The following is a 19,459-nucleotide window of genomic DNA, read 5'->3' as shown; positions in this document are numbered from 1 at the left end:
ATCTGCATGGTCGAGTTATTGAACTTGAATTCCCACTGGTGAAGCGAGGGGAAGCTCAGCAGGTCTGCGAGTCAGGACTTAGACAGCAGATTCACAAAGGAATGTCAGTATATGTCCAGGTAGATATTTTCTGGCCAGATCTCCAGTCTCTATTCCTGGGTATGTCATCCCCACAGCAGGGAACCCAGTGAGCCATTCCCATCCTTAGAAGCTGGGACTAGACGGTTCCCTTCATCTTGGAAGATCTGGGGGTCCTAAGATCAGCTTGATTCTGATGGCACAATGTCCAGGGCCATCCTAGCAGATGGGGTCTTGGGGACCTGTCCAAGGATAGATGGCCTCTGACCCACAAACACACCCAAACAGCCTTGATCCCAGGAAGGGGACTGTGCCTGGTCTTAAGTGCCCCATCCCTCCCCGGCCCCCCAAGACCCCCCAGAATGTGAGTTGTCTGTAGGGGTAACGTCTGCAGGTCGTGTTTTGGGTGGTGGACTTTACTAACCTTTCTGTAGGGCTCCATTGTCAAGCGGTGCCCTGAGCTCAGCTGCCAGTGCCCAGTCCTGCTGAGCCTCTTTGGGATGCAGCAGGTCAGTCGATCCACCTGCAGCGTGAGCTGGCTTCCCAGTTCTCAGCAGCTTAGCCAGGAGGGCACCAGGAAGGTCTGTGACCCCTTGGCTCACCCAAAAGAGTATTGCAGAGTGGATCGGTCAGGGTCCTACCCAGAGGTAGACCACAGATTTCAACAGGAGAGTTAATGAAGAGTGTGGAAGGATGGACAGGGTTAAGGCAACCTCCAGAGAATGGTTGCAGGTCCCCGGGCTAGCAGCAGAGGGAGCCATTAGCACTGTAGTCTAAAAGGGAAAGGGGCGGGGGAGCCGTTAGCAGAACCCAGATGTTCCTTAGACCCTGTGAAGAGGGCTGCCTAACAAGAGCCAGGGCCTCCACAGAGGGGCGCGGCCAACCCACTATGACCCAGAAGGACCTCACTCTTCTGCCTTCTAGTCACCTGTTGGGACCTCCTGCTGGCCAAAGCCTCCTGGAAGCCGAGGGCACCTGAGTCATGCAGCCCGTGGAGAGCAGCCTCCTGGGTGCACAGAGCAGAGCAGAGAAGGGAGGATGGTGGATCCGGGTCAGGGAAGGGGGGAGCAAAGGGGAAGGAGATGCAATCCACTCACCCAACTACAGGACAAATGCAGAGCTGAGATTCCAATTAAAGAGGGTCAGCCTGGGCCTGGGGCCGTGGACACTCAGTGGTCCCAGCCTAACTGTAGGGACAGTAGCCTCTTAAATGGTTGCTCCTGGGTGGAGGTCAGAAGGAAGCCCTGGACGGTGCCGTGTTGCTCTGTTTTTTTCAGTGAGCTACTGTAGCAAGGCCAGGCAAGGACAGAGAGGGGGCTTTACTCGATACTCACCCTTCAGCCACTGCCCAGCCAGGAAAGACCCACCCTGTGCCCGTGTGCCCAGCACAGCCAAATGCATGTTTGCTCTAAAAGTTTACATGCAAAAACTCATTCATTTCATGCCTCATTTGTCGAGAGACATTTTAATATTTGGGCTTAAAAATAAACATGGGCTGGATTCGCAACACAGAGCAAGCACAGGAGGCTGTGCCCCTTCCTAACCACGTTTGTAAATCTGGGTCCTGGTTAATCTGAACGCAGACCCATTTTTCATGAATGCTTTGTTGCTGGTTGCCATTTCTAGAAGAAAGAAAGAAAAGAAAACAGTATTTTTTCCAGGCAAACACTTCTAACCGGGGAAAAAGACTGTGATGCAGCTGAGAACCGCCTCAAAAGAATACGGTTTGCAACTGAATGGCTTGGATGTTGGCAAGAGGTTCCCCTCTGCAGGGACCTTGGGATCTGATCCATGACGTGCCAACCTCTAATTAGCCTCAGGGCTCTGGCTCTGAGGAGAGGCGCTGTGGCCCCCACAGAGAGCCGGCTGGATGTGGCAAACCGCTGCTGGTGTCCACATGGAGAACTGGCTCTCAGTATTTAAATTAATAATGAGAGAAAGACAGCCAAGGCTATGGTGTGACGGTTTTAGAGAGCCTGTTACTGCTGCGAACCATCAAGGGGGAGCATCCTTGGGTGTCACCATGGCGACTGTAAACCGTGACTGAGGGAGCTGCGGGCACGGTGAAGGCATGTGCTTCCTCTCAACCCGTGTACGGGTGAATGACAGTGCTGGTGGAAACCGTGCCAGCGTGCCCCAGGAGAATCACCGTGCAGTGGGCAGATTCTCCAGCCGTGCCAGCCAGGCACCTGCCTGGGGAGGCAAACACCCAGGCTGCCTAAATCCTGGACCCACAAGAAACCGAAAATCATCGCCTTCAATGAACAATCCACTCCCCCCACCCCAAGCAAGCTCCAGTGTGACACAAGGATCACAATTAAGGAAAAAATAAATTTGGAGAAAGATGTCCCAAAGAAGAGTTGGTGGGGCTCTCGGAGCATTCCTGAAGGGAAAATTGAAGGATGGAGAGGGCTGAGCCTCGCAGCTGCCAGGGGATGCCTGCATTATCTCTAACAGCAGTAAATACATGTGATTATCAGTTATATGACATCCCGTCTCCCTCATCAGACAGTTCCTGAGGTACCGCCAGGGCCCATGCCCCATGCTTGGCATGGGAGGAAACCAGAGATCGTTCTGGGGCATTCACGACTCCCAGGGCAGTTGAGGCATCCACTTAACACCAGGACAAAGCCATCTGTGATAGCTGGAGTCTAGAGGGTGGATAGTTCTCATCCAGCTGAGGCAATCAGGGGAGGCTTCCTGTAGGCAGTGTGTGATTTCAGACTTGAAGGAGGCACCTGGGGCTGATCCCCTCCCAGTTCAGATCAGTCCTGGGAAAGCTTCTAGAGGCCTCCCCTTCCTTCCCCACTCTGTGCCCCATGGATTGAGAAAGTCACACCAGGTAGGAGGCCTTTGGCCATCACCAAGAGGTCAGTTGGCTCCCAGGCCAAGTCATCCTCTCAGTGTCAGTGCTACCCCAATTTCAGGATAAAACATCTGCCTGCTCTTTGGACTATAATAATGACAAGCAGGAATAGTTGCCTTTTACTGAGCATTTATTATGTGCCCCTCACAAGTGTCAACAGCCTCCTTTCTGGAGTTCTCCTGCCTTACTTCATCCCCAGAAGACACAGGCCCCCACCTTGTGCTTTAACCCAGACCCTTTCCCCAGCTGGAGTGGCAACCCCCAAGAGAAGGAGTGAGAGCCAGCCTTTCTAAATGTCACTGGGAACCCTTCCCTCCCAGGAGCTTCTCATTAGATATGCCAAGCACAAACTTTCAAAGCTCTGAATATTAAGGATTCCCCAAGCATCTGTGGGGATAAACGAGGTCAAGTGCTTTTGTAATATGATATTGATTAGTTTTGCTCTGTGTGGACAGTGGCAAGGGCTTGGCCATGGTCGAAACCCGTGAGTTTTATGGGAGATGTCATCATGGTTTTAAGACATTTTTGCAGCAATATATATCAATATATGTATCTATATACATAGATATATACAATCTTTTTTAATCCCACATGCTGTGCTGATTGTTAACAGGCATCTCTTGTAAACTCACTTCCAAATTAATTAGAAGTTACACTTTGTCTTATATAAGGGCTGCAGGAAAGCTGAAGAGGGTAAACCAACAGGCTCCGCCCCTTCAGCTCCAGGATGCCTGACTACTGATTATGAAGGACGACAATCCTCCTTCCCTGGGGGGTGCTTCTGGAGAAATTAGCCTGCTTGTCGAGGCTTTGGTGCTCTCCGGAAGGAGTGCTATAAATACCAAGATGAATTACCCAATTTGGCCGCCTCTGTTGAGCAGCGAGAGATAGAGATGGCAGCAGGAGCGACTTGGAAACAGGGGCGCCATCAGTAGCTGGCTAAAGCGTGAGATGCTCAGGGCATCTCTCCCACCTGTCCCTTCCATGAGACGGCCCTTGAGAGACTGGCCTTGTGAAGCCTTGCCTGAGTGCAGGCTGTTTCCAGAAAATATTAGTTGTTCAACCCTGTCATTACTGCTCTCAGGACTGAAATATCAAAGCTCTTGGGGCTGGCCTCTGTTGACTCTGTTTTTGCACAAAAGAAGAAACTAAAGTGGACATTTCAGAAGCTTTTTTCTCATGCACCATCCACCAACTCACCCACACCCATGGGCTTGGCTCCACCCGGTTCAGAGGTGACATCCTTGCTAGAAGGGCTGCACACAGGAGTACAGATCACACAGCAGTCCACCTCTAGGGCACCTGCTGAGAGCCCCCAGTGGGGTGTCTGCCATGTGTTACAGAGTAGGGAGCAGAGGAAATGACCCGGGCAGGGTCATATCTCTCAGGAGCTGCCCATTCTGGTGGACAAGACACAGCAGGAACCCGAGAGAGGTTAAGCACCTGTTTGGGAGTAAGTTATACCCGCCAGCCTTTTCCATCATTTCATTCTTCCTCTTGACATTTCGAATGTTACTTACAGCTCAGCTAACTGGCTCGTAGGCAAGCTAGGGTCTGAATACCAACAAATTCTTCCTCTTCCTGGGCCTCACAGAGCCCAGGCCACCCAGAAGGCACAGCATGTGCCTTACTCATAAGTGCCCCCCTTCTCATTTTCCAGCTGAGGCCAACCCCTTGGATGTGAATCCTGACTCTGTCGCTTGCCCCGCTCCCTGTGTGTGTGTTTCCCTCATCTGTCACCATCTGGATGATACCCACACCCATGCCGAGGGTGGGTGACAAGAGTCGAGGGGAGAATCCATGCAAGGAGCTTAGTTGAGCTCCGGGCCTGGCAGGCAGAAAATGCTCAGTCGATTCTGGCTCTGTTCTTATCGTTATTTGTGGGAATAAGCAGGAACTATCTGGTGATTCAACAAGGCCGTGGAGACTGGACAGGGGCTCCGATCTGAGCCCTTTCTCCCTTCAGTGTGTGGCCATCGTGGAGCTAAAGGTGATGGAAGGAAGCCGATGGAGCCTCAGCACAGATTGCAAAATGGTTCAGTGAGTTGCTATTTTTGTGCTTTCTCTGCACAAAGGGGGAGGGTAAAGCATGAGTTGGAGACTAAGTCCTCATCCTTGCCTGGCTGGAGCTGTTGTTCATGAAACAGGAGCTCCTTGGTGAACAAGGGCAACTTCATCGTGGCTTCTCATGTTCCACCAGCAAATTAAGTCACCACCTCTGTACACTCCCCTCGCAGGCCCGGCTATGCCCACGGGGCTGCTTGGCAAAGCCACCTGGCAGTGCCACAACAGTTGGCACCTGTGTTGTACCTGTCTTGCTTCTTTGTCAGACCGGGCTGCCATAGCAGGGAGCAGGTACTGGAGGAGGCAGGGCTGCTTGGCAGGGAAGCCATTTGCAGCACAGACAAGAACATTCTCTGCAGAAGTAGAAGGAACAAAACCCCCTTGCTGTGTCAAGTTGTCAAAGTAGCTTCACCAGGCAGGCCCGGACCAGAGGGGGCAGCTGGGCTCCCCTTCACCGGGGCTCAGACCATGAGAGGCACCTGCAGGAACAGGGACAGCGAGGTGGGGGAGGCAGTGCACTGTCGCAGGCTCGGGGCGTGCACTGTCGCAGGCTCGGGGCGTGCACTGGCTTTCCATGCATGTTCCTGCCTCTTGCTTTTCTTTTTCACCCCTTGTTCCCTCCCTGTGGCTCACTGAGCCCACCAGGCATCCAGGCACCAATGTGAATCCCTCCTGCCCACTGCATCCCCCCCAAGCCCAGCCACAGGCCCCGTATAGACCTGCCTCCCACCCAGCCCACTGCAGACTCACGGAGGAGGAAGCCCACCCACCTTTCATTGGCTACCTCCAAAGACAGAGCACATTCCCTCTGCCCCTGACCCACTGCCCCTCAGCTCTCTCTGGTTTTCTCTAAGCCAGGAAAGCCTAGTTACAATGGCAGTCCCTTCTACCAACTTTTATCACAACTGAGTCTCATACAAATCCCACTTGACCCAGAGGAAGGACCTTAATAAACATAGGGAAGGTGCTCAGTCTGAGCTGGGGTCTGGACTTCAGGTAGACCCAGCACCCACCTCCAGGAGTGCACGCAGGTGGTGCTCGGAGGGGTTCGCAAAAGGTGGGGCCAGGCAGGGCTGGTAGCTAGTGACCTCTTTCCCGAGGAGGAGACCTGCAGCCCAAGGGGTCCCACCCATCCTGAGCACCCAGAAGGGCCCGGCTTCTCTCTCAAGCCCCCCTCACTTCCTTCCCTGCCCTGGAGTCAGCGCCTGGCTGAGGGTCCCATCCAGACCAAAGCCCCAGAGAGCAGGCCCAATTCAGTCTCGTTTCCGTATGCTCACTCCAGATGCTAGCACTGGGCCTGGCGCTAGTAGGTATTCATTCATTCATTCATTCATTCAGCTGTCCATCAAGCATCTGTTATATGCCAGGGACTGAGCAAGGCACTGAGGACACAATATGAGACAGACATTAATTTGCAACTGTGCTGGCACTCTAAAGGAGAGACCCACAGGCTGTGGAGCTAAGATCAAGGGGACTTGACCCGGTCAGGAAAGGGTCCCCGAAGAAGTAACACTTGAGCAATAATCTGGAATGTGGTAAAGAGTTGGCTGGGGAAAGAGGGAGGGAAGAGCTTCCCAGGAAGAGGGAACAGCATGTGCAAGGGTCCTGTGGCGGGGGGAGGAGCAAAGAGAGTCCAAGAGCCTGAAAAAAGGTTACTGTGACTGGGGCAGAGAAACAAGGCAGAGGAACAGGGGGGTTAGAAGATCGAGACGGGGTCAGGGTGCAAACCCTGTAAAGCCTTGTAAGGAGACAGGGGGCTTTGGCTTTGTCCTAAGGGCAGTGGAATGGAAAGCAACTGGAAGAGGGTGTGATGCTTTTGGAAATGAGCCATGTGGCTGCAGTGTGGAAAGCAGAGAAGCAAGGACAGAGTGGATGTGGGGAGACCACTTTAGAGGCAGTGATCTGGCCAAGAGATGACGGGGCTTGGACTTGTCGTTTTGATGGATGGAGGGTGGAAGCAGGAGTGGGTGGGTGAGCGGATGGGTGGATGAGTGAAAGAAAGGGCGAGCGGATGGGGGGTGGGTGGGAGGACGATGTGGGATATGAACTGGGCTTTGCAGGACCAGCGGGCTTGGAGCGGCAGGCATACCCGGGGTGTTCCTGGCACCTGAACAGTGCAAGCTCAGGCCAAGATTTCCGGGATGGAGGCCACAGGTGGTAGCCTGGCACCAACTCACTGGGCCCTGAATTCTAGTTCATGCTCCTGCCAGTGGTCCCCAGGCCACCATCCCCAGACAGGAGAGATGGGCAGAGTGAGTAGGCACAGCCAGTCCTCTCGCCTGCCCCAGCGCACCCAGCCCCTCAGCCATCCAGATGGCATCCCCCACTCTGGACCCCTGGGCTCCCCTCAGGACCCAGGGGAGGCTCCCCAGAGCAACTGGACACTCTGGTGGATACAGCCTGGTCCAGGCTTGCTAATCATTTTCCATGTAAAAGTTAAAAGAGTTGTTATTTTTTTTCAGGCCTTTTCAAAACCAAATCTCCAGGTGGGCAGTTGGGGAACTGTATTCCCCTTAAAGACCAATGTAACAAAAAATACACAAGGCAATAATTCATAATGCATTCTACTCTGCAGCATCATATTTTAATGTGTGACATATCCTGGGCAGCTCCTCTGTGCCAATTTTATTTAATGAGCACACATTGTAGAATTTTCAGAGCACTACCTCTGGGCAATTAAAATGTGTTAACCTTTTCGGTTAAATCCGGTTTCTAAAGAAAAGTCTTCAGTATGAAACACAAGGAAATATACTGGTGTCAAGGTGAAACCAAGAATTAGGCGAGAAAAGGGAAGAATTAGTATTGTGTCCTGGACATGATGGCCCAGGGTCCTTTGGCCCGTCCTCCCTGAACCTTAGGCCTCTGGCCATTCCTGCAGCTCAGACGGTGCCCTTCCTTAGCCAGCTGCAGCTCCCCCTGGGACATGGCGATTGCTGATCAGGACAGGGAGGCTGTGGCCTGGACCCACACGCTGAGCAGGCTTTGTCCGGTGGATGTCGAGCGCCCACAGTTTGCCTGACCGGGGCAGCCTACGGTGATGCTGGGAGAGTCTGCTTTGAGTAGGCTGTGGATGGGGAGGCGAGGTCCCCACAGACAACTCAGGCTGAAACACGGCTAGGACGGGGGCTCTGGTGCACCCTGGGGTACTCCAAGGAGAGGTTGAGTCCACTCACTTGAAATCCTATGAGGTCCTCCATTTCCCTAACTGTGTGGACACACCAGCACTCCACCGTCTGCAAGTCCAAGTGTTTCCAAACTGGAAGGGGCCTCAGAGAGCCTTTGGGTGAGTGGTTCCCAAACAGTGTTCCTGGGAGCCCTGCACCCCCAGTCCAACACCCTGCTACAACCAGAGCAGCTCTGCTTCTGACGGCTTTATATAATAAGGTTCCCCACAGCCATTAGCTTAAAAAGAGATTTTAAAACAACTGAGCTAGTGCAAATATTTATATACATCACCTTCTAAGAAAAGAGTTTGAAAGGGGCTTACAGAACTACATATGATTTAATAGAGCAAAAATTAAAACTGAAGATAGTTTAAAAAAAAAAAAGGGAAATGATGGCCAAATGGTAAAATTAGTTGAGAAAAAGCTAGACAAAGAGATATGTGGAGAGAGTCCTGGGCAGTTGAAAAGTCAGATTGCTGCTCCCAGAGAGCCTCAGGGCAGGCTCCCAGCTCCAGCTTTTATTTGAAGACTGAAAATGAGCTGCTGGATGTAATGCATCTGGCTTAATGTCTGATGTGTCACAGATGTTTAGACCAGCCAGGGACATCCAAGGAAGACTTTCGTTCACTCAACAAACATTCAAGAGCATTTCTGGGTGCTGGGCAGTGTGCTGGTTGGTGGGGGCAGACTGTGGTTGAGAAGTGCTGTCTCTGCCCTCGGGAGCTTACCAGCTGGCAGAGGAGACCACTGTTGAAAAGGAAACACGATCAAATGGAAAAAATACACCACTCCAAGGCAAGGGGTTAACAATAGGGTGGTATATGGGAACCTGTATTTTGTGCATGACTGTTTGGTAAACCACAATTTTTCTAATTAAGGAAAAAAAAAAGAAAAACTTAAATGCATTGTGTCCTCCAAATGCAGACCAAGAGGGAAAGGCCCAGAAGAAGCAGAACTGACTTTTGGGAGCCCATAGAACAAAGGGAGCCTCCCAATGGGTGGAGAGGGGGAGCCCTGGGGCCTTAGTAGGAGCAGAGAAGTGAATGGAAGGGCCCTGGGGGCAAAGAAAAAGGTTAGAAGACAGGCTCCTGTGGGGCTGGGGTGGCTGGGGCAGTGCGGGCCCAGCTGAGAAGTTATGTCTTCATCCTGGGAGCAGAGGGAAACTACCGGGGGCCCTCAGGAGGAGGTGGGATTTGTATTTTGCACTTGAAAAGGGAGCTCAGGGTGATGGGGTGATGGCTTTTAGGGTGGGTGGATGTGGGGGAGCTGGTCAGGAGCTGTCGTAGCTGTGCAGGTGAGCACCGAGTGTGGTGAGAGAGGGTTATAGGATGGGGCAGGGCATGGAGGGACAGAAAAGTTGGAGCTGTCTTGGGGGTCTCCTTGTGCGGTCTGGACCTCGGAGGATGCACAGGCTCCGGGCAGCCACAGGGGGCAGGGAAGGGTAGTCTCGCCAGGGGAACAGCATGAGTGACGGCCTGGAGGTGGGAAAGTGTGGGTGTGGAGCCCCTTTGCCTGGAGCTTGGGACGTTGAAGGAGTGTGGAGGCAGTGGGGGCTGGAATGGCCACTGGCTGGGGTCCTGCAGAGCCTCAGCCGCCTAAGGAGCCTGGACTTGACTCATGGGCACCAGGGAGTCACTGGAGATAGCTCACCTACCTCCTACTCGCAGTGTAAACATAGGCAAACCACTTAACCTCTCTGGTACCTTCTGTGAAAGGGGAAAATGGCATTGTTTTAGTGTCCTGGCCACTAAAACAAATACCATACAATGGGCTGTCTTAACAACAGGAATTTATTGACTCAGTATCAGAAGCTAGAAGGCTTGCTTCCTCCTGCGTGGGTATCTTCTGGCTGGCCGGCAATCTTTGGGGTTCCTTGGCTTTTATGTCACCTGGCAAAGCACATGGCCACATCTTCTTTCTCTTCCTAGTTCTGCTGACTTTTGGCTTCTGAATTCTCTCTCTATGGCCTTCTCTATAATAGGATCCAGTAATAGGATTAAGTTGATTTGGTTGGGACACAGCTTCACTGAAGTAACCTCATCTAGAGGTCCTATTTACAGGAGTTCACACCCACAGGAATGCACTGAGATTAAGAATAAAGATTAAGAACATATTCTCTGGGGTACATGACCCCAAGCTGCTACAAGCACAGGGTGCTGAGGGAGGGAAGGCATGTAAAGGTCTAGTACAGAGTCTGGCGCTGGGAGCTGCAAGCCTGTTACTACCCTGCAGCCCCTGGGAATCTGGACGTGGGGTGGCTGGGACCCTTGGTGATGACTGGTCCAGGACGGAGGGAGGTGACCCCATCCTCCCCACCTGGGAGCAACATGATGCCCGCTGTGGTCACACATGGCCCTGCAGACACCAGCCCCCAGCCACAAGACAAAGGCTCATTTATCATCTTCCTTATGTGATGATACCATTAAAGGATCATTGAGGGTAAGGTCTCATTGCAAAAGCGATAGGAAGCTGGAAAGGAGTTAGCACAGTTGTCCACATTAAAAAGCCATCACGAAAGTTAAACCCTCATCTCCACTCTCCCTTCCTTGGAAATAGCCTGGGGCTGGCATCAGGCTGGGGCATTTGGGGAATGGGAGTTCCTGTCCCATGCAATGTTTGGGACATACATACACTAAAAATGACCCACTGTTTACGTGAAATTCAAATTTAACTGGATGTCCTGCATTTTATCTAGCCACCCGAAATCTCGGGTAAGTCACATCACCTCCCTGGGTCTCAGTTTCCCCACCTGTGGAATAGGGGTAACTCCTACAGTTTCAAGAATTGAGTTGAATGTAAAGTGGCATGCTTGTGGCTCCTGGGAAGGTACCAACCAGCACTGCAATTATTCCCCCAAAGGGGCCAGCCCTCCCGGCTTGAGTCTACCAGGTCTGCTCCCTTCCCTTCTGGTTCTGCCGCCCGGCCACAGGAGGAGGTCTGAGGCCAGTCTCCGGCACCCGGGGCTTCTGCCCTGGGCTTCTGCTGTGTGTGGAGAGGTGGGCCATGATGTGAGAAGCCTTTAGGGAGAGGCGGGTGGCAGAGGCAAAGACCACATGAGCACGCCAGCATTTGTGCCGAGACCCCTGTGCCCAGGTGCTCAGGGTGGGCTCCCTGGAGGAGGTGGCACTTGTTCAAGGCTGGCAGGGCAGATCCGACCTAGACAAAGGAAAAGGAGGGACCAGGGGTTCCGCAGGACCCACAGGGAGGGGCCAGGGCGGGGCAGTGACAAGGGCGAGCTGTGGGTAGCGATGAGGGAGAAGCCCTGCCTTGTACCCCTGAGGTGTCCACTCTGCCTCCTGTGGGCAGAGGGGTGCCCTCCAAGGCCCTGCACTAATGGGGAGTGTTCCAGGTGGGCATGAAGCAGGTGTAATGGAGGTCACTGCAGTCAGCCATGCCAAGCATAGCAGAGGCCTGAACTCCGGCTGTGGCAGGGAAGAGAGGGGTGCAGTCCGGAAGCAAGGAATGACTGAGACAGGTAGGGGCCACTGCCTCTGTCCCTCTGCCCCAGTGTTCTAGTTTGCTAACGCTGCCAGAATGCAAAACAACAGAGATGGATTGGCTTTTATAAAAGGGGGTTTATTTGGTTACACAGTTACAGTCTTAAGGCCATAAAGTGTCCATCAACAATCGGGTACCTCCACTGGAGGATGGCCAGTGGTGTCCAGAAAACCTCTGTTAGCTGGGAAGGCACGTGGCTGGCATCTGCTCCAAAGTTCTGGTTTCAAAATGGCTTTCTCCCAGGACGTTCCTCTCTTGTCTGCAGTTCCTCAAAATGTCACTCTTAGTTGCACTTGGGATATTTGTTCTCTCTCAGCTTCTCTGGAGCAAGAGTCTGCTTTCAACGACCGTCTTCAAAATGTCTCTCATCTGCAGCTCCTGTGCTTTCTTCAAAATGTCCCTCTTGGCTGTAGCTCCTCTTCAAAAGCATCACTCACAGCTGCACTGAGTTCCCTCTGCCCGTCAGCTCATTTATATGGCTCCACTGATCAAGGCCCACCCTATGGGCAGGCCAACACTCCATGGAAATTATCCAATTAGAGTCATCACCCACAGTTGGGTGGGGCACATCTCCACAGAACACTCAAAGAATCACAGTCTAATCATCACTGATAACATCTGCCCACACAAGATTACATCAAAGATAATGGCGTTTGGGGGACACAACATATTCAAACTGGCACACTCAGGGAGCGTTCACGCAGCCCCACCACCTGCAAGCTGAGGCTGTCATCTGGGCATCGTCCCCAGTGGACCTGACATCACCAAAAAGGGAGGAAAGACTGTTTCCAAGTCAGGAGCCAGCTGCCCTGGAGCTCGGGAGCAGGAGGAACAGGGCAGAGCTCCGTGGTCCTGGGCTGGATCAATAACAGAATGGATGGACCCAAATCATGTCTGCTCTCTCGTGGCTCTACAGCCCACTCTCAACTTTTCTTTCAAATAGCTCAATTTCCTGAAAATCTGATGGCACTCGTTGCTACGGGTTTTTGCCCTAGTTACCAGCACACATTAATTTTATGGTGGAGATTAATTCTACCCAAATTCTCTTGGTGCTCAATTATTCTTTAGCCATCTCCCTTTGAATAAAGAGCTAGCAAAATCTTAATTGAAATGTCAACCAGGAAAGCAGCAGTCTTGCAAAGTGGGATCTTCTTACTCCAGTAGCAGGCTGGGCCACCGTGCCTGCCCCATGCAGCGTCCTGTGGAGGGCAGAGAACCAGGCTGGCAGCAGGACCCAAAGGAAGATCCTTCCAGATGCTGCCAGGGTGGGGCAGAAGCCAGGAATGTCAGGGCTAGGAGGCCAGCTCAAAACAGCCCAGCCCCTGTCATCAGGGAGTTGGCGTGCCTGGCCTCACAGGTGCACAGCGACGGAGGTGGGGCGCAAGCCAGGCCTCCCAGATCCTACACCAGAGCTGGCTCAGTGCTTCCAAACCCAGATGCTCTGAAGGATCAGATACAAGTGATGGAAACGGGTGAGGGGCAGGCTGGGTGAGGGGGGCCCAGCTGCACCCGGGTGGAAACCTGCAGCTCACCGGTGGGGGTCAATAGGTGGTGGTGGGGACCCGGGACCCTCTGGGTAGTTCCCACCCAGAGGAGCAGCCAGTTGCCTGCAGACCCCAGCCTCCTGGAAAAGTTGCTTTTCTCAGTCTTGCTGGGTCCCGGAACCCAGTAGAATCCCAAACCTATACTTTTCTGTAAAAAACCTTCCCCCTTTTACAGGTTGAACTATAATTCACTATTTTTCAGAACTCTTGTGTGCACCAGCCAAACCCTTCTGATGGCCACATTCAGCCCCAGCTGGCCCTTTTGTGCCTTTGAGGAAACGTTTCCCTGAGCTCTGTGGAAGGTGGAATTTGGATAACCAGTGCAGCAGGGAGTGAGAGGCAGGACGTGGTGAGGAAGCTTGATGGGCAGGCTGCAGGAGTGCCCCAGGCGCCCCTGTCCCCAGAGGCTGTCTCTGCGCTGGCCTGGCACCCTCGGGCCGTACACGTCTCTCCTCCACAGATAGAGGGTTGGTGCTGGACTGTGGCAGTCATGACCCTGAAGGCCCTCTCGTTGCTCTCACCACAGGAGCCCCTGCAGGCTCAGAGAGAAGCTCTTTGCTCCCTAGCTCCGGGAAGCTCCGAGAGCTTCTCCTGTGGCTGGAGCTGGGCTGTCTGCCACACTCACGGAGTGGGCCCGGGATGGAGCTGAAGGAGGATGGCCTGGGGCAGGCAGTGGAGCAGGGTTGGGAACTGGACTGTTCCTGGCTGCCCCAGGCAGAGAGGCCTCCACCCCCACAGCTAAATGGATGTCCAAGTCCAGCCATAAGACCAGCAAAGCTCAGATTGTTGCCACACAGGGGCTGCCCTCTTTTCTTATTCTCGGATGGTAGCAAAAGAGGAAAGAAATAGAGCCGAATGCCGGTCCATCAGGCCGATCGGCGCACTGCACTCCACTGGGTGGTCTGATTCTGCTAGGTACGAAGCCCTTGTTCTAAAGTGGCACACGGTACAGAGTGGATACAAGCCAACTGGCATTGCTTAGAGCAAAAGGCAGGTCCGTCCTCGAGATTCCCTCCAGGCAGCTCCTGAGCATCCCCACCTTGTCTGCAAACCACCTCACACCCAGGACGGCCCCAGGGCTGCAGGTCCCAGGCCCCCTGTAGGTCTGGAGTGGCCTCAGAGCGTGATGGGTCTGGGGGCTTGCTGCTCCAGAAGCTTCATGGGCTGATGCCTTCGGAATGCCCACTGGCACTAGGCAAACCCACTGTGTTCTTGGGTGGGGGCTCTTTTAAATGGCTCCCAGCATGTGTCTTACCCAGTTCACAATCTCAATGATAAAAATTAATATTCATGGAGCCAAAGAAGCTTGATTTCTTTAACAATGATCACCAAAATGAGGAAACATTTAAAATAAAGAATAAATCAGCTTCTTCTCCATCAGAAGTCTTTCTTCGCCTCTCAAGTAGCCCGATTCACCAACTTAATCATGACAAATAAACTTCTGCATGCTCCAGTGCTATTCCCAGGGCACCGTAAGAAAGCGTGAAAGAGCTAAAGAGATCATTAGCCTCCGGTTGGCACAGCGGCCTCCACGCCAGCCAGTCTGCCCAGCTAACACCCCAGGAACACAGGCGTCTCCAGGCCTCATAATAAAAGAGACCAGGGAGGAGAGCCTACTGCAGCCGAGCCAAATGCCCCCTCCCAGCCCTTGCCCTGGAAGATGCAGGTGAGCAGGGCCCTGTCAGCCCCAGAGAGCAATGGGCAGCCCTGCGTTGCTCCAGGAAACAGTGAGAACGGGCTGGGGCAGCAGGAACTGAAGGAGCCGAGGGGCCAAGTGCTGGACAGTTGTCATTTGCTCTTGAAGAAGGAGTCAACACCTGGGTGGGGGGTGGACAGTGGGCCTCCAGGCTCCTGAATCTAGCCCCTCGCTGGTGAAAGAACCCCACTTCCTTCAGGGCCAGCCTGGAAGCCAGACTTCCTTAGTCTGCACGGATTCATTTGGGAGACCTAAAGGGAGTGTTTGGATGACCCATGGATAATGTAACAAGAGGTTCCAAAAGCTGGCTCCTCTTTTCGCCAAAAATCCAGTGATGTCCCACTGTCTGCAAACAAGTGGTTCAGGAGACAGTATTCCTTGCCTGTTCTAACTTGGAAATTTTTTCTCTTGAGAGAATGATACCTGCCAAATCTAGTCATTGTCCAGCCCCTTTCAGAGATGTAGCTAAGTTGTCCTCTCTTATATCATCTATTTGTATGGCATGGACTCTGTTTGAGGCAATTTTGTTGACGTGTTTGTATCAGTGAGCTTGTGCTTTGTGGCAAACGACCCCAAAACTCAGTGGCTTAAAACCACAACCATTTATTTAGCTCATGATTCTGTGGTTCAGCAATGTGGGCTGGGCTCAGCTGGGTGGTTCTTCTGGTCTCTGTTGGACTCATTCATGCATCTGTGTTCAGCTGCCATTCTGGAGGTTGGTTGGTCTAGAGGGGCCTTAGCTAGGACATCTCGTGGCTCTTAGCCTTTAGCAGGCTGGCCCAGGCTTGTTCCTGTGGCAGTGGGTTTAGGAGCCACAAGAGAGGGCAAGCCTCAATGCAAAAGCATTTTTCAAGCCTCTGCTTGCTTCATGCCAAATAATATCCTGTTGGCCATGTGGCCGAGCCTAGAGTTAGTGTGGGCAGGCACGGTTAGAGGGCATGCATGCTCCAGGTGGGGAGATTTGTGGCCATTTTTACAACCTACCACTATAATCTTGCTCATTCTGGACCCCAGCCCAGTGAAATATGTTATGCATGTATTTTCATCCCATTTAATGCAGCTTGACACAAGACCCAGAGAGGTGAAAGGTGTGGCCTGAGGTCACACAGCAAAATAGCAACAAGGCTAGGATTAGAAGCCTGTCTCCTGGATGCCAGCCCACTGCCTCACACCACCTCCCTTGGCACTTGCCAGATCATCTCACTGTGGTAATGCTGGGCCGGGGAGAGGCCTCCCAGGAGCCGAAGCCAGGCCACCCCCTGCAGACATCCACCAGCAGAGATGCTGCAGGCCCTAATCTCTGCCCTCCCTGGGCATTGGCCCCTGGAAGCCACCATTCCTGCCCTTCTGCCTTGGTGCTCCCACCCTGGCCCAGCCCAGAGTGGCAGGCTGATGTCCCCAATCAGAGATGTATTTTGTTTCCATCTAGAGTCTTTTTAAAGTCTTGTGCAAATTTAAAACTTTCGAACGTGAGTGAGTGAGACTGTCATAGTGGAAATGATGAGACAGCAGTATTTGGAGGCAAATTAAAATCCCCCCTCGCATCTCGTATGGCCTGCATCTCCGCAGGCCACCGGCAGAGGCTTACCTTGACTGGGTCACCAGCCCATTTGCCATTTCTCCCACCCCTGCTTACTTTTAGGCCCTGGAGTTGTACTGCACAAGTACGTCCGCTTTTAAACACCACACACAGGTCATTTCTGTCTCGCCTACACCTACCTGAGTGTCAAGGTTTGCAGGAGTGCAAAGATCCACCTCAGGAGATCCGGGGGGCTGGGGGACTCGGTGTGGCCATGAAAGCCCTGTACATCCAGGAGGCAGCGCTCTGCTGGCTCGATCCCCATTTTCTGAGCCTCCAAGCCTCGGTGAATTCCACCCAGGCACCTGCCCATCCATCAACTCGTCCATCACTGCACCCACCATCTTCCTCCCAATGATGCGTGACAGTCAGTCAGCAGCGAGGAGCAGCAAGGGAGGATCAGAGCCTTCCAAACGGTCATAGCCCCGCGGTCCTTCCCACTGATGGATGGCCAGAGGCAGGACACTCACTCCAGCCAGGCTGGAAGGAGGGCCAGGAATGACGACTGTCTGAAAAATTATTATCTAAAGAGAGAGGTGAGCACATTTGGATTTGTCCTGACCTTGTGCGTCTTGGCTCAGAACTGAGTTTGGAAGCGATTAACTGTGGACAAGAGGTGTGGAAAGGGGGTGGAGACACCCCCACCACAGTGCCTTTTCATTCAGGTGTTTGAACACAGCCCGTGTTCCCCAAAGTGGGCAGATGGGATCGTGGCGTCTTCAAGTGGAATGGCTCCTGGGATCATTTGTCCAAACCCCTCCTTTTACAGAGAGGAGAGGAGGCACAGGGAAGTGAACTAGTATCACCAGATGAAGAATGATTAGGGGTTTGTGGGGTAGTGGGCTGAAGGATATTTGGAAATAGGGTGTAATTAAGTTAAGACAAGGCCACAGCGGGTCAGGGTGGACCTTCAATCCAAGGACTGATGCCCTTATGAAAAGAGGACAGGCACACACAGAGAGACTCAGGGTAGAAAGCCATGTGATGATGGAGGTGGAGATCGGAATACAAAGCTGCAAGCCAAAGAATGCAAAGGATTCTAGAAGCTGCCAGAAGCTGGAGGAGGCAAGAGAGGCACCTGCCCTAGATCCTTCGGAGGGTGCGCGGCTCTGCTGCCTGCAGAACTGCAAAGGAATAAACTTCTGTTGTTTTAAGCCACCCAGCTTGCGGCAGTCTGTTTTTATGGCAGCCACAGACAACTAAGGCAGGGTGAACACTGGGACAGAAAAGACTAATTAGGTCTTGTACCTGGAGAGAGGAGACGTGGGAGTCCAGGCCCAGCCTCATCAGGGAGCCACAAGTCCGCATGGATTGAGGCTGGAGGGAGCCAGTGGCCTGGTAGTGGCTCCGGGGTGGAGACAGCTCCACCAGCTCTACCATCTGGGGTTGGCCCAGGAAAGAGCCTCCTCTGTCCTCCCAGGCGGAGTCCAATCCCGTGGGATTCTTGCGAAGGGAGGAGAGAGGTAAGTAGGGTGCCCAGGGATGGCACCACGGAGAGGGTGCAGTGCTTCCACACTGCTCCCCTCGGTAACCCTGGCAGGATCGTCCACTTTCCAGGTGAGCCCCTGGGCAGCCCTCTCCAGGAGGCCATCAGATCGGTGGAGAAGCCTGTTGATGGGGCAGGCAGGATGGAGGCACAGGAGTCAGCACCAGGGCGGGAGACCTGGGGCCAGGGCCAGTGGGCACATTGGAGAAGCAGATGTGGCTGACCCAGAACAGGTCATTCCTCGGGGGCCACAGCCCATCCCCCCGTACCAGTCAGTGATTGCTGGGCCACCTGCAGCAACCCCAGAATCCAACCCTGATCCTGACCCAGAGGGACAGGCTGACGATGCTGTTGTGGAAAGAAGACTCACATGGAGAGATCAGGATGCCCAGGACAGGGCATGTATGAAGGCTAAGCTGTGTCATTCAGGCAGGGGGTTTGGAGGGGACTCACGAGGGGTGAAACGGTGTGCAATCATGGAGTCTGCACAAAGGAGGAGGGGAAGCTGGGCCTTAAACACTGAGCACACTGCATTTTTTGTATTTGGGAGGGGAGCAGTCAGGGAACAAAGCACGTTGTCTTCCTATTAAAATAAGGTCATGAGTTTTGCATTGCAAACCAGCTCACCCCCTAGAGGTCAAGGGCACCTGGGTTCTGACCACACAGACTCCTGGAATGTGTGGTCTGTAAATGTCCCTAAACCAAAGCCACTGCCATGTGCCAGCCTCCGAGGCAGGTGCCAAGGGCAAGAAGCCCAGGGCTCTCCACCATCTCCTCGGCGTGCAGGGTTCTCATGGGTCTCACCTTAGCTGTGCTGTCTTCTTGTCCCCTGCAGGCACCTGTCCTAGCTATGCCGCAGACCCGCTCCTGTCCCTGCTCCTGTTAGCTCTGCATAAGCTCCTGCGCTTGCTGGTGGGGCACTGACGGGCATCTCTGTCCCACACACCCAGGCAGGCGTGTCCGGAACTCACCCAGACCTCGGCCAGGACTTCGTCTCCAGATGGACACACAGAGACCGAGAGAAGCATGAAAAATTCCATGTGGAAAATCAATAAATCATATTTTTGGGGAAGTTACACAAATACAGAACACCTAAAATAACGCATCTAGTTTCCAAATAAGATGGAGTTGGAGCCATGCGTATGCATGGGAGCAGTGATTTCTCTACTTCAGTGTATTTTTCTTTTCTAAACTTCTCCGAGTCTTCATTTTGCACGAACTGTTGAACAGTTATCTTTAGGACAATATGTAAAAATGTTGGGTCAAAGCTTTTCTGACAAAGCGAAATATTTTTAGTAGATTATCGTGTTTAAGTTTTTCTTAATTTACTTATTTCTTTGCGGGGTTTTCTTTTTTTATTAAAGTAAATTATTTCTTTTGAGACATTTTGATTAAAAAAGACATCTTATCATAATTAAAATTCACTGTCAATAATATTTATTTTTAAATAAAGATTGGAAACAAGGTCAGACACTTGTTTATAA

The 19,459-nt window shown here is 52.8% G+C and overlaps 1 protein-coding gene across 3 annotated transcripts in view; it reads left to right on the top strand.

The window, feature by feature from the left end:
- Nucleotides 1-19,459, top strand: part of VSTM2B (V-set and transmembrane domain containing 2B) — a 25,320-nt gene extending 5,861 nt beyond the window's left edge. For 2 of the 3 annotated variants that reach the window (XM_037819908.1, XM_037819906.1), the window contains one exon: nucleotides 18,811-19,459. In XM_037819908.1, the coding sequence (XP_037675836.1) occupies nucleotides 18,811-18,899 (89 nt within the window). In that variant the 3' untranslated portion in view covers nucleotides 18,900-19,459. The remainder of the gene's footprint in view (nucleotides 1-18,810) is intronic. The other variant, XM_037819907.1, reaches the window with a different exon arrangement.

The sequence above is a fragment of the Choloepus didactylus genome, chromosome 27 (assembly GCF_015220235.1).
Source record: "Choloepus didactylus isolate mChoDid1 chromosome 27, mChoDid1.pri, whole genome shotgun sequence".
In the NCBI taxonomy this organism is placed as follows: domain Eukaryota; kingdom Metazoa; phylum Chordata; class Mammalia; order Pilosa; family Megalonychidae; genus Choloepus; species Choloepus didactylus.
This window is presented reverse-complemented; position numbering and strand designations above follow the sequence as displayed.